At 45.5% G+C, this 13369-nt stretch overlaps 1 protein-coding gene across 3 annotated transcripts in view; it reads left to right on the top strand.

Annotated features, from left to right (window-relative positions):
• The window catches only part of STAB1 (stabilin 1), a 53292-nt gene that overhangs the window by 16299 nt on the left and 23624 nt on the right, over positions 1-13369 (top strand). For all 3 annotated transcript variants that reach the window (XR_005630390.1, XM_039733860.1, XM_039733859.1), the window contains 17 exons: positions 157-279; positions 1818-1964; positions 2548-2610; positions 3200-3313; positions 3685-3738; positions 4555-4635; positions 4922-5080; positions 5981-6043; positions 7363-7464; positions 8405-8491; positions 8781-8892; positions 9395-9578; positions 9757-9850; positions 10739-10897; positions 11751-11846; positions 12219-12314; positions 12915-12962. Coding sequence is in view for 2 of the 3 variants with exons in the window: in XM_039733860.1 (XP_039589794.1) it covers positions 157-279; positions 1818-1964; positions 2548-2610; positions 3200-3313; positions 3685-3738; positions 4555-4635; positions 4922-5080; positions 5981-6043; positions 7363-7464; positions 8405-8491; positions 8781-8892; positions 9395-9578; positions 9757-9850; positions 10739-10897; positions 11751-11846; positions 12219-12314; positions 12915-12962 (1782 nt within the window). In the remaining variant the exon portion in view is untranslated. The remainder of the gene's footprint in view (positions 1-156; positions 280-1817; positions 1965-2547; positions 2611-3199; positions 3314-3684; positions 3739-4554; positions 4636-4921; positions 5081-5980; positions 6044-7362; positions 7465-8404; positions 8492-8780; positions 8893-9394; positions 9579-9756; positions 9851-10738; positions 10898-11750; positions 11847-12218; positions 12315-12914; positions 12963-13369) is intronic.

Genomic DNA, 13369 nt, shown 5'->3' with positions numbered 1-13369 from the left:
CAGAGTGCAGTGAATCAAAATGAAGACAAAAGCTCAGTCTTGTATGCTAAGAATTTCTCTGTGTGTGTTAGCTGGAAGAAAGGTGGTGTTGTGGTAAATGAAGTTTTTGAAAGAACATGTCATTTTTCTTTTTTATGTGGGCTTTCCTCCCCAAAGGACACAGCTGCTGAGCAGTTGTGCAGAATGCACATTGTTCCTGGTCTGCACTTGATAGAAGACATGATAAAAGCCAAGACTATGTGGACCTTGTCAGGACATCAGCTGACATTCACTAGCCAGGTAAGGAATCTCCTGAAGGCCTGGGGCACTGTTTTCACATAGGACAGTCTGGAGCTGGAGCATGGTTTCCTTGATGGGCTTTCTTCACCAGAAAACCTTTTTCTGTGATCAAAACGAGCTCCTTTGTGTAGTCTAAAGCAAGGTGATTTAAGACAAGACAACCCAAGCAACCACATCTCCTGTCTCAGAGACAAGCAAGAATCTGACATGTGAATGGTGTTTCCATATATGCATAATGTTCTGGAGAAGAGACCTTTTCCCTACACCATCAGCAGCTGGGATATCCATGTGGCTGACATGGAAGAGGCAACAGTCTCCCTTCAGACTGAATGCTCCTTTGGAGTTTGCATGCTTGGACACAGCCACATGAGGAATATTTCTTCTTCTAGTTTCTCTTTTCCTCTCCATTACATTTTCCTTAGTCCTCCTAGCAGAGAAGTTTTCATTGTTGTGTTCTGACGTGGAAGGCTCTTTTTTTCCTTTTCCAATTGACTCACATTTTCCGGTATCCACTGCTCTCTCTCTCCATCCTGGACCTTTCCTGCATGCAAGCCCACAGCTGGCAAGGTGGGGAGCACTGTTTCCTCTCTGAGGATCCAGCCTTGGCCTTGAGGTCTAGGTCATAATACATCAAAAGGACAAAGCACTACTGGGAGCAGGGGAATCCGAACTGAGTGTGTCAATGCTCCTTTTAAAATTCTTTCCTGTTTGTTTACTTAGGAGCTTTTTGATCTGGGAAGTCTGCACTCCCCTTCCTTTGTTTCAAACTGAGTCCTTAGTGATGTAAACTGAAGTTTAGGGCAGGGAGGAGCAATTCAAAATGCACATGGTAAAATTAAGAGCACAGGAAAGCTGTGCTTCCCTGAGCTTGAATCACGGCTGCAGCACCAAGGCTTGGATGCTTCCTTTGTAGGTCAACCTTGGGACACCCTCCCACACTAGGCTGCAGGGCATGGATCCATACATAGTGGAGGGACCAGACACCTGCCTTGTAATTCAGTGAGCCTGGCTGCCCTGGCTTTGTTATGAACACTCCTTGTAGGCACAAGGAGTCAACAAAAGCTGCAGTCAAAGCTGCACTTCCAGAACTGCCTCCAAATCCGCCCTGTGGTGGGCAGGACATCCTTTTGTGATCCAGAGCTGTGATCAAGCATTGCTCACACTCAAACTTCCTTCTGGAGCAGGAAGTCCCACATGATGTCTTTTTTTTTTTCTGTATTGAGACTTAAAAGTACCACCCAGGATCAAAATATCACCCAGACTCAAGTAGGGTGGGGTGATTGTCTTACACCCAGGCCATCCCTTACACTTACTTTTTCAAGAGTAACTCTGGCTGTGCCTTCCCCTTGCTGACCCATGAGGACTGATTTACAGCTGTATCATGGTAACACAGATGTACCACAAGGAAATATATTATTATTATTATTACTACTACTACTACTATTATTATTATTATTATTATTATTATTATTATTATTATTATTACCATCATCATCATTACCATAATTATAATTATTTTTATTATTGTTATCACCCAGACATACATCAAATCTTTCCGGTATCAAGACCTGCCAGGGGAACTGTACAACATCTTGCAATCAAATCTCCCAGCAGCCAATGGCATCATGCATATTGTCAACAGCCTCAGGAAAAAAATCAGCACTGACAACCTCAGAAACCCACAGGTACAGAAGCACTCATATTTCTTCTCATCTATGGGACAGCAGAATAAACACTTTTAAAAAAGTAATTTTTATCATTAATCTTCCAAATCAGTGAGGCTTTTTTTTTAAAGGGAAAAGGCTATTTTTTTTTTCCAGCTCTGATTAGGCCTGTTAGGTATTATTAAAATACCTTTAAAAGTAGCTAATAGTACTGCATAAGCCAGATAAAAATCTCGCAGTGATGTTTTTGCCACGCTTGGATGAGAAGAGAATTCTACTTTCATGAATAAAATCATAGCAAATGAGCTCTTCTTCTGCTGTATCTTACAGAACATGTATCTTACAGGACTAGTATTGAAAAGCATTTTTCACACAAAAACAAAACTAAGATTTTCTTTAACTGGGTGTAGTGCATTTTGAAATTATAATCAAAAAGTTGTCTGGGTGTTAAATGAGAACAATAATCATTAGATTGTGCCCATCTCTTTGAGGATGATGGTCTCCTGTAGATCTTTACATGCAAACCACAAGCTTGGCATCCCAGTATCTGCTCAGACTTGCCTTCAGCCCCAGCCATGTTTTTCCTCTTTGTATTTTCTTGCAGAAAACCATTGGTGAGATCCTTGCCTCAATGGAGATTTTCAGTAGATTTGAAACAATACTGGAGGTAAGCAAGTTTGTGTCTACCCAGGAAGCTGTGATATTGCTGCTGTACAAAGCCTGCTGCTGATTTGAGGAGAATTTTGAATAGCATTTAAATACATTTTAGTGATTTGTCTTTCTTTCTGCATGTTTCTTTCTGTGCCATTTTTGGTCTTTATTTTCTTATTTTACCTAATGTAACGGCAAATATTGGAGTTTTCATATCCATAGGGGATGTGGCACAAGCAGCAAGGGTACATTCCTCTTTCCCATCTTCCCCTTGTCCCTGCAGAGATGTTCCCCACAGCATGTTTAGTTCTAGACCACAGCTGAGTCTCTGTGTTTAAAGCACACAGGGAGCATTAGCCTGGGACTCCCTTGTTCATATTTGCTGCATTTCCACCAGTGGCTTCCTTGTCCCAGCTGTGGTTTTGTGGCACTCACACTTCTGTTCTACCACACACCTGTCCCTGGTGTCCAGTTGCCTCTTGCACATTTTGCTTTGCAACAGCTCTGCCTTTAGTGAGCTGTTTAATATTTCCTCTCACTTCCTGCTGGACCCCCCTCAGTAACCCCTGTTAGATCCATGATGAAATCTCCTGTTGTTTTTGCAGAACTGTGGCCTGCCTGCAATACTGGATGGACCAGGCCCCTTCACTGTGTTTGTACCCAGCAATGATGCTGTGGACAGGCTGAGAGATGGAAGGCTCATTTATCTTTTCACAGAGGTGGGAGCCCATAGCACTTTAAGATATCCTGAGCTGGCTGAGTTACACTGGAACTGGTCATTGCTGGAAGTTGTTCTTCCTGGGGGTAGCTAAACCATGTCTTTGTTTCTGTAAGGCTCTAGGAGAGAAGGGGGTGCTGATGGAGCTTGCAGTGAGAAATATGGTCAGCCAGATTGCTTAAATCTGGTGTTTGACTTTCATTCCTCACCCCAGCTTTGGGCAGGGGAAAATGAAGAAACTTATTCACTTGTGAATTCAATGCAATGTAGGCATTGGCATTGTCAGCCTTGAACAGAAGAAAATGTAGTTTCCTCCTCTTACTCCTGAGCATTGAAGGAATATCTGATTCTCATGTTCTCTCCTTTCCTTAGGGCATAAATAAGCTTCAAGAACTGGTGAAACATCACATCTACACTTCAGCAGCGGTAAGACAGGCAGCTCTAACCCCAGCCCTCCTACAGACCAACACCTTATCAACCCTTTTCTCTGGCATAGAGGTCACAGTGTTGATGACTTCAGTTGCTGCTTCTTGGACTTCCCCTGGAGGAGCAGAGATGTGACTCTGCAGGATCTGAAGAGGCAAAATATTTGCCATGAAAGGAGTTGCCAAAAGGGACAGCTGTGCTCTCTCTCCCCATGAAGGAACTCTAAGTTTTCTGGAGTGTTGGTGCTCCCTAGTTGGATGGCCTTTACAATGAAAATATGGTCCAGCAGAGTTTGCTGCAGGACACAAAAATAACAATTGTTCTGGTTCTCAGAACTCTCACTCAAATTATTACATTTCTAAGTACAGAAGCTGCAGTTTACATTTTTTTTCTGCCTTTAAGCTTATTTTTTCAGTCAAAGTATGTTCTCTATTATGCTTCTGGCTGAACTTTCATTGTTTATTGAATATGTCCTAGAAAAAAACCATTATTAGTCTGACCCTACTTGCAGCTGTATTAGCAAGAGACACTGTTAGTGAGACTTCATTTCAGCTGTGCTGAACAGTTACCTAAACAAGGAATGAAAACCAAGGCAGCTGCCACCAGCACTGCTGTGTTTGTGGTTCTGCACACAGTTCACACAAAGTCCTGGATTACCCTCTGACCCATTGCTTGTTTATAAGGTGTTTCATGAAATGTAAATTTTAAGTCCCCTTCAGAAGTTTCTCAAGTGGCAGGAATCATGGAAGGATTCTGTAAACTACACTGAAATTACCCTGCTTTTTCATGGTATCACCCCCTTGTGTTTTATTTCAGGTGACTGTAGAGCAACTGCTAATGATGCCACACATTGTTACAATGGCTAACCAGATACTCACCATCAACATTAGTGCAGATGTAAGTGTGAATCAAAACCCTTTGGGGCAAACCCTTCTGTGCTAGGAGAACGTCTGCATGTAGTTCTGAACAATGTGGTTTCTCCCAATCTCTGCTTCCTCCTCTGCTTAAAAAACTAGACTTGAATAAGATCATTGAATTAGTTTGCTTCTTATCCAATCTGTGACTCCACTAAGAGGCTTGACCATTTGTGTGGTTGCCCTTGATGCTGTGAACCATCTCTTTTCCACATTAGCTTTATGTAGTTGATCCTGTCTAATGGGCTAAAATTGTGTTTCTGCATCAGGGAAGAATTCTGATGGATGAATCAGGGATCCCCTTAAAAATGCGAGACATTGTGGCTTCAAATGGTATTATTCATACTTTGGATGGCATCTTCATCCCTCCTTCAATCGTTCCCATTTTGCCTCACAGATGCAATGAAGAGCAACATAAGATCGTGATGGTAAGTCAGCTTCTCCCATTCTCATGCTCAAGCTCAGCTGGGGCTTGCTGTGCACCCCACACTCACCTGGAGGGCCAAAAGCAGGCTGTGTAAACTGCATTTGGGAAAGGTGGTCTGTCTGAGAGTTCCCCTGGTGTGAACTTTGGCAGCACTGTCAGCGTTTCTTCTGCTTCCACTTGGCACTGCTTTCCTGCTAATCAGCAAATTGTTCTTGTAGGTTGTTGTTCTTTCCATGCACCCATCCTACCTTTGATTCCAAAGTACATTTGCCTTTTCCTCTATGTGATCTTCTTCCCACTGGAGTTGCTAACTCAGCTAACAGTGCTTTGTTCCCACCTCTGCCAGCACTGGTGTCCTGTAGCCTGGACAGGAAGCAGGCATTCAGTAGCAGGACCTACAATTTCTGTGCAGTATTGTCACAGGAACTGTTTCATACACCTTATTTGAGGTGCTTGCTCCCCAGTTTGATCACTGGTAGGTTACTGAGGAAAGAAGGTGAGGCTCTGAATAGCAAGAGGTTTGGGGCGACACAGTGAATCCCAAGGGGACAGCGTGTCCCCATAACTTGCTGATTCATTGAGCCTTGCTGCTTGGATGCCCAAAGTGCTTTCCAGCCTAGCAGGATGTCTTGTAGCAGAGAAACTCAGAGAGTTTCTCTGAGACAGAGAGACCCCAGCTTCAGGCAGGTGCAAGCATTTCCTTAAGACACATGAGAAATTTTATTTAAGTGATAAACCTGGCACATTTCAGAGTGTGGAAACTAATGGTAATTAAGTATTTCACATACATGTTGTGAGGTTTTGGATGTAAGTACTGGGAACAGTAGCTCTGTAGCATTCTTGGAATAGGGAAGAAGTTCCTTTGAGAAAATTACATTTTTGCTTCTTCTTTTCTTAACAGGGGTCTTGTGTGGATTGTGAGGCCCTCAACAACAGCACTTGCCCACCTGGCAGCAAGGAAATGGTAAATATTTGTAGTTATTTCTGTCATTTCTTTGCATAATGATAAACAGGGACACTGACAGTTTTAACTCAAGCCACTTTCAAATAAATAGGGAGCAGGAAAGGCAGCCAGTAGAGAGGCTTGTTAGAGGGTAAGTATCCAAGCTTTGTGGTCCCAGACTGTTGCCCACTAACTGCTCTGTGCACTCTCTTATTCTGGAGTCTGCCTGCTGAATCAATGTGGAGCACAGTGAGAAATTCTGCTCTAAATGAAATTGTAGACTTGCAGCTTTTAGCACTTCTGCTCTGCCTCAGGCAGAGCTTTGCTGCCCACAATGCAGGGTTTGCCAGCTCCTCCAGAGTCTCAGATGCAAACCTGATTCCAGAAGTACCATCCAGTACTGCCTCTGCCTATATTAGAGCCAGGGAATCACAGAGAATCTGCTCTGCAGAGGATGAGAAACAGTTTGTTCCTGGCCTGTGCTCCCTGTTGATTTAAAGATGAGCAGAGCTAGCTGAAGGTGGAGGAAGGAAGAGTGGTGCTGTTTGAGTTATCTCATGCTGAGGTTAGCAGAACAGCAAGTTCCAGGAAATGGCAATGTGAAGGCCAGACCCAAGATGTTGTTTGTGAAAGCCAGTGAGGTGCTCACCACCCTTAAACTCTTGGGTGTCCTCTGAGAGGTCTGACTTTCAGGAGAACTTGCTAATGCTGTCTCAGCATGGATGTCTGAAGTAGAGATCTGCAAAATCACCCGTTGCCATTTTCCTCTCTGACTGAAGCTGGCAGTCAGAATCACCTGGGGCCCAGTTCTACCCGTACCCAACTCCAAGACAGGTCACTGAGCATTGTTCCAATGTTATTTGCCACCCTTCCTCTTATATATACCTCTCTTCATCTCACCTTTGTCTTTTTCCTTCCCTCCCTCACTCTCATTCTCTCCTTACTCTTTCTATGCCCCACTCTCCTTCCCTCCTCCCCTCTCCCCTCTCCTACCTCCTTCCTCCCCTCTTTCTTACCCTCGATTTCTCCTCCCTGCCACCCTTATCTCCCCCTTGTCTCCTCTCCCCCCCTCCCTTCCTTCCCCTCTTTTTGCTGTCTCCCTTATCACAGATACTATAATTAGAACTAAAGGGCAGCACCTTGGCTCAGGCTTGGGGACTCTTGGGAGCAGGAGGAGGCCACCGTGTGCCTTGGTCCATCCTGGGCCTGCCACAGCTCTGTGCTGTTCACCTTGGCTCCTCAGTGAACTTCGCCAGCTCAGAGACAGGCACAGCTGCTCTCTGCAGCACAAAGAGCCAAGGGGAAGGTGACAGTGCTAGTGGCTCGTTTTGTTTGTGCAGGAAGCAACGCTGTCCCCAAAGGAGTGTGTTTACATCCACGACCCACAAGGCCTGAACGTCCTGAAGAAGGGGTGCGCCAGGTACTGCAATCAAACCATCACGGTGAGTGGCATGGAGGAGCACGTTCCCTCTGGGACAGCTCAGCTCTGCCCTTCCTCACTCACCAGGAACAGCTCTGGCTCTGAGTCGAGGGGGCTGGATGGGAGCAAAAGGAAAGCTGTCCCCAGGACCATCACATAAACGAGCTACCTGCTTTTGTTTGTCCAGGAGAACACAGGGTACCAAGCTACTGCAGATGTTAGAAGGCAGCTCAGTTAAACCTGAGTGCAATAACTAAATAAAATAAAGCATCCCTGTTGTGACCTGCCAAGCTGGAGGAAGCCATGATGGTGTAGGGTTAACTGGAGTGTGCCAGCTTTAGCATTTCTCCCAAAGGAAGCTGAGCACAGGGAAAGTGCTGTAAGCTGTGAAGTGATTGCATCCTGTTTATGAACCACTGTCAGATGGTTCAGGAAAGTCTCTCTTAGTGAATTTATGGACCTCATGTTTGTCTGCAGCTCCTGAGCTCTCACAGTGCCAACTGTATGTAATGATTTGTGGGTGTTTCATTAAATACTGCTGATTGTTTGTATTATGATCGTTCTTCCTTTGGTCGGTCATGACAAGGCCTGCAATCCAGGACTGCTACATCCCTCCACAGGAATGCAGTTCTGGGCAAGGATGAAGTAAAAGTGAGTGGACCAGAGCTATTAAAGAATTAGAAGTTCATAAAAAACATGTATCCTATGTGTTGAAGTCAGAGAACAAGCAGAAGATAATGATTTTTTCTGAGAAGAATTGGCTGTGAGCAGGAAGAGGGTCATTGTTGAAAAGTAATTTAGGTGCAGGACCTCCTAAGAAACACAGATGCTAAATACAACATTCTGTTTCCCTCCATGGCAGAGACAAGGACCAGAATTTGAGAACTATGAGCACAGGAGTACTCCAGGTAATTCTTGTTAAGTCATGTCGTACCTTATTAATTTTGCTTTTTTTTTTTCAGAAACCAGGATGCTGCAAAGGGTTCTTTGGTCCAGACTGCATGCCATGCCCTGGGGGATTTTCCAGTCCATGCTATGGCCGGGGAAATGTGAGTTGTGGTTGGAGAGTGTAGTTTGAGATAAGTACAGTTCAGAGTTGGTGCTCCAGGGATAAGCCCACAGAGGTGGTGGCAGAAGATCCAGGGAGAATGGCACATATTTGGTGAGAATTAGGTCATGGCTGTTGGACACAGCTCCGGCTGTGTGGGGTCTTGTATTACCACCACTCTTCAAAGTCCTGTTTGTTACTGCGAGTATCAAAGTACTGTTAATGGACATCAATGCCTTGGCATGTCTCTGAGTTTCAATCACTTTGGTTTTTTCTTGTTCTCTTTCCAGTGCAGCGATGGCATTCAAGGGAATGGCAACTGTCACTGCTTTGAAGGTTTCAAAGGCACAGCCTGCCACATCTGTGCAAACCCAAACAAGCATGGCGAGAACTGTGATGAAGGTTAGGAACTCTGATGGAGAGACTAAAGGATAATTTAGAACAAAGATAATGGTGCAAATTCATATATATTGGATTCCATTCTGGCAAGACCAGCCTCATGAAAGAAGTGACAAAAATGGCATCATGTGTGTCCCTTCAAACAACAGTGGAGAAAACATGTTTTATATGACAATGGTGATGTTTTGGAAGCATCAACCTAATTTAGATCTCTCCTGTTAGGAAACAAAAGACAGTTGACCATGACCTTGAGATTGATAGAGCCTAAATCTGAGTCTGTTCTTACAGCCTATAGAAAACATGGACCCAGGCAGTCACAGGATCTGTTCCCTGGCCAGGCTTGATTTGTGATGGATGTCTCTCAACAGACATCCCCTCTGTCAAAAAATAATAATGGAATGATTATTTGGTGTCACTAGAAATTGTGAAGGAAAGTTGGAAATCTACAACTGTGGTGGATTCTGGACTTTCTGTGCTTACTGATCTTACTGCATGTCCTTGGCAGATTGTGGCTGTGTCCACGGTGTCTGTGACAACCGGCCTGGCAGTGGGGGGGTGTGTCAGTCCTGGTCCTGCAAGGAAGGCTACACCGGGAAATTCTGTGACAAGACATCCAAGAACTGTGGCCCCAGTGGGCTGTCCCAGTACTGCCACCAGCACGCTGTCTGCAGCCTCAATGACACAGCAAGGTCAGTCTCTGTGGCACGTTGGGGGCACACTGCCGTTGTGCATGGCTGCCACCCCTGTGGCTGTGTGTGTCTGCGGTGCACAGGATGGTGTGAGTGACTCAGCCAGCCTGCTAGGAATAAATCTTGCTTGCCTGAGGGACTGCTCTACCTGTGTCCCTCTTGTGTTTGTACTTTAAAGGTGCATCTGCATGGATGGATACGAAGGGGATGGGTTTTCCTGCCAGCCCATTGACCTGTGCACTCAGCCAGAACGGGGAGGTTGTTCACAGAATGTAAGTGGGGTCAGACTGTGCAGAGTGGAGAGGCAGCTCCTCTCAATCAGAACAGGGATCCAGGACTCCTAGGATTGTTACAGATTTTATGTGCTAATTTTTCCTGTCTGTCAGATGAGGTGGAATAACAAGTGCCTTGGCATAGTCATTGTAAATATGTCGATCATTTGGGCTGGTACCAAAATGTGACACTCCAAGGGTAGTTTGGCTGGTTCACACTAGACATTTTATCAGCCACACAGATTAGCTGCACAGATAATTTTTGATTTGCAACTATATTCCCCTCAAGCTCATCTATCATGTGTTACTTTGTCTGCAGCTTAACTGTGAGATCCAACACATATCCCCAGTAACCATCAACACTACATTTGCACCCATGTAGTACTTCATGTTGGAAATTACTGCCAAATGGTCAGACCTCATCATAAATTAGATCCCTTCAGTCAGAGGAAGACATTGGGCCATATGCAAGAGAATAGGATGGCACTGGGTACAAAGTAGGTCTTTTCCTGAGAGAGATCTTCCATCTATCATTGATTCCATCCCAGACATCCAGGCAGGAGATTATGGTCCTCCTCTTCAGGGAACACTTACTGTGTAATGGAAGAGCTTTACATGATGATAATGAATGCCCCATAAGTTCGGAGCCACCTTAGACACAAGTGTCTACCTCTCTGAAAACACTGAATGTCTCCAGAATCACTTTATTACGAAGTTTTCTATGACTTTTCTGGAGAAGATGCTTCCACCCCCAGTTCCCAGTGCTGGAATCAGAGTCGGTCAGTCAGAAATTCTCCACAGTTTTAGGAAGGAGATTTGTTGCTGTATTTTCATTGCACTCTCTCCCTTCTGCTGGGTGTAATTCCTTCTCTGTCCCTTCTCCTGAAGGCCCTGTGCACCAGTACAGGCCCTGGCACTGCCACCTGCCAGTGCAACGTGGGCTGGACTGGGGATGGCAAGGCGTGTGTGCCCATAGACAACTGCATGCTGGAGAGCAGGGGGAGCTGCCACCTCAACGCCGACTGCATGTACACCGGGCCCGGGCAGGTATGAGCATGGCTACCAGCCTGGTGGTAGCACTAACACTCCCCAGCTGCTCTCAGGTGGCCCTGGACTGCCAGAGGTAAAAACGGGACTGGCCAGCAGCCAAACCTGCTTGTCCACTGCCAGAAGCCCCAGCTGCAGCTGCAGCATCACAGTGCACCTGCATGTGAGGTGCACTGGTGTGTTCAGGACTGGTGCTCAGCTCTGGGACTTGTGCAGCAAAGGGACAGGACGACAGTCTGTAATACAGCTTGACCTAAGGCAGCAGTTGCTGTGTGCCCCTTTCCCCTGACCACAGCACTGAAGGGCATGTGCAGCTGTTCAGACAGTCTGTGCAGGGAGCTGGGCCAAGGGCAATGCAGGTAGAGGTAGGAGGAAGGTGCATGTGAGAGGAGACTTCTCAGGGTGCTGCTTCTGCCCACTGAGCATGCACAAGATGCTGAAAAAAGGTACAAGAGCTGTAGCAAATTTTAGTGAGGTGAGATGTACAAATGCTCTCCTAGACATCTTGAAAGAAGGAAACTTTGAAATTAACTCCTTTCTGCCATTCACAAAGTCTGAGTCATTCCCTAAAAATTTCCTCCCTGGAAACAAAGGAGGAAACCATCATCTTCAAGTGACCCCCACAGCCAAGCAGTGCAGGGAATCAATGTGCTTGAGTAACCAGGCAGCTTGTGTGCTGTGATTGAGGGTGATGCTCTGCTAAGGAAGCAGCTCCATATTTCCAGGTCTTGAGCGACCAGGAAGAAAACTTGGGAAAATAAATTAAGGATAAGTTTTGCTGCCTTAGACATTTTTTGGATAGTAAACGAGGATGCTCTGGTAAGTCTGTAAAACTGAAATGTCTTTCTTGCAGAGCAAGTGTGTCTGCAAGAGGGGTTATGCTGGCGATGGCCACAGCTGTGATGCCATCAACCCGTGCCTCATGGACAATGGTGGCTGCCATGACCTGGTGAGTAGTTAAAGAGCTCTCCTCAGGCTGGCATGGCAGGGCAGGCTCACCTGCTCCCTGACAGGTTTTGCAGCAGCCATGGCATTGAGAGAATTGCAAAGGTTTTTGTTATGTCATCTTACTGGCCTGCACTGATGTGCTCCAAAGAGGAATCCTCTGATTTTTGTGGGTTCACACAACCAAAGCAATCACCTAGGCTTGGCTGCATGAGGGAAACACTCAGTGCCACCATAAAGGCAGCAGGGGGAAGGTGTTTGTGTGTGCTACTCTAGCCCAGCCCTTGGAAGGCCAGAATTCACTTCTGAGATGGGTGTGACACTACATAACCTGTGTTTGCTCTCTAATTTCTTCTTCCTTTCCTTGTATTTGCAGGCTACGTGTGTACCCCTTGGTGGAGGAGAGAGATCCTGTGTTTGCTCTGAAGGCTACTTTGGGGATGGCATGACATGCTATGGGGACATTCTAAAAGTTAGTGAAGAGCAAATGTCTGAGGCCTTTTTGGGACTGGGGAGAAGTGGCTCTGCTCTCTCTTTGCTTTTCCCTGTTACCTGAGTTGACTCTACCAGCATCAGCATGAAGCCCAAGTGTATTCCAAGGCCACAGGGACAGAATTGTTGCCAGGACTAATTACTGCCAGTGAAAGCATAATTTCTAAGCTCCTCACTCCTGTGCAGGGAGCACCTGTCCTGTGCAATAAGTCATCTTTCCTTCATTGTTAGGAAAGTTTTTCAGGTCAAAGCTGTCAGGCCTATTTTCTGTCTTTAGAAATATCAAAGGCCACTGTGGATTCAATCTTTTGTCCCTGATACACATGAACTCATTAGAGATGAGTTGGAAAGAGTTTCCTTATTTGGAAATATGTATTTTTAATGGCTGAAGTTTGGTTTTAGAAGTGCCCATCTCTCCTCACAATACATGGTGCCTGTAACAGTTAAAAAGTGAGAAGAATGTTGAAGTCATTGTTGCCAGATTTGATATTGCAAAGGGCTCCTTTCCCCCACCCCAAGTCCCCCAGCCCTGTACCCTGTGCTCAGCAGATGTAACTCTTCTGTTGTTTCTGTTTGAAAGGAGCTGGCCAGGAATTCCCACTTTGCAGGCTTCTACAACTGGGTTAAGGTAAGAGTACCCATGGGACACCCACATGGGTAAGTTCTGTAGAAGTGAAGTCTGTGAATGAGTCTGTAGAGGACAAGCAACTCCATTTATCTTTTTCTTTAGAGAAAACAAAGCAAAGAAAATGAGAAGTGGTTACAGAACAGGCATGTAGAAAAGCTGTGGAGTTTGTGGTAGAATGAGGGTCATGAGTGTGTCTTGGAGGCTTTGTGTCTCCCACAAGAGGAAGCTGGGGCTGTGTTACACCTAATTTTCATGGTTGTACCATCTGTAACTCCTGGCCATCAAAAACCAGCACAGAAGGCAAAGAAGGGGTAGCATTATAACACTGTCTTTCAGAAGAACATCCTTTGGGACATTAGACTGCATGTTTGTTCTTTTTCTCATTGTTGCTTCCCTGCCTCTAATGT

This window comes from Passer montanus, unplaced genomic scaffold (assembly GCF_014805655.1).
Source record: "Passer montanus isolate IOZ18808 unplaced genomic scaffold, ASM1480565v1 scaffold9, whole genome shotgun sequence".
NCBI classification, from domain to species: domain Eukaryota; kingdom Metazoa; phylum Chordata; class Aves; order Passeriformes; family Passeridae; genus Passer; species Passer montanus.
Note: the sequence above shows the minus strand (reverse complement) of the source record. Positions and strands in the feature narration are given on the sequence as shown.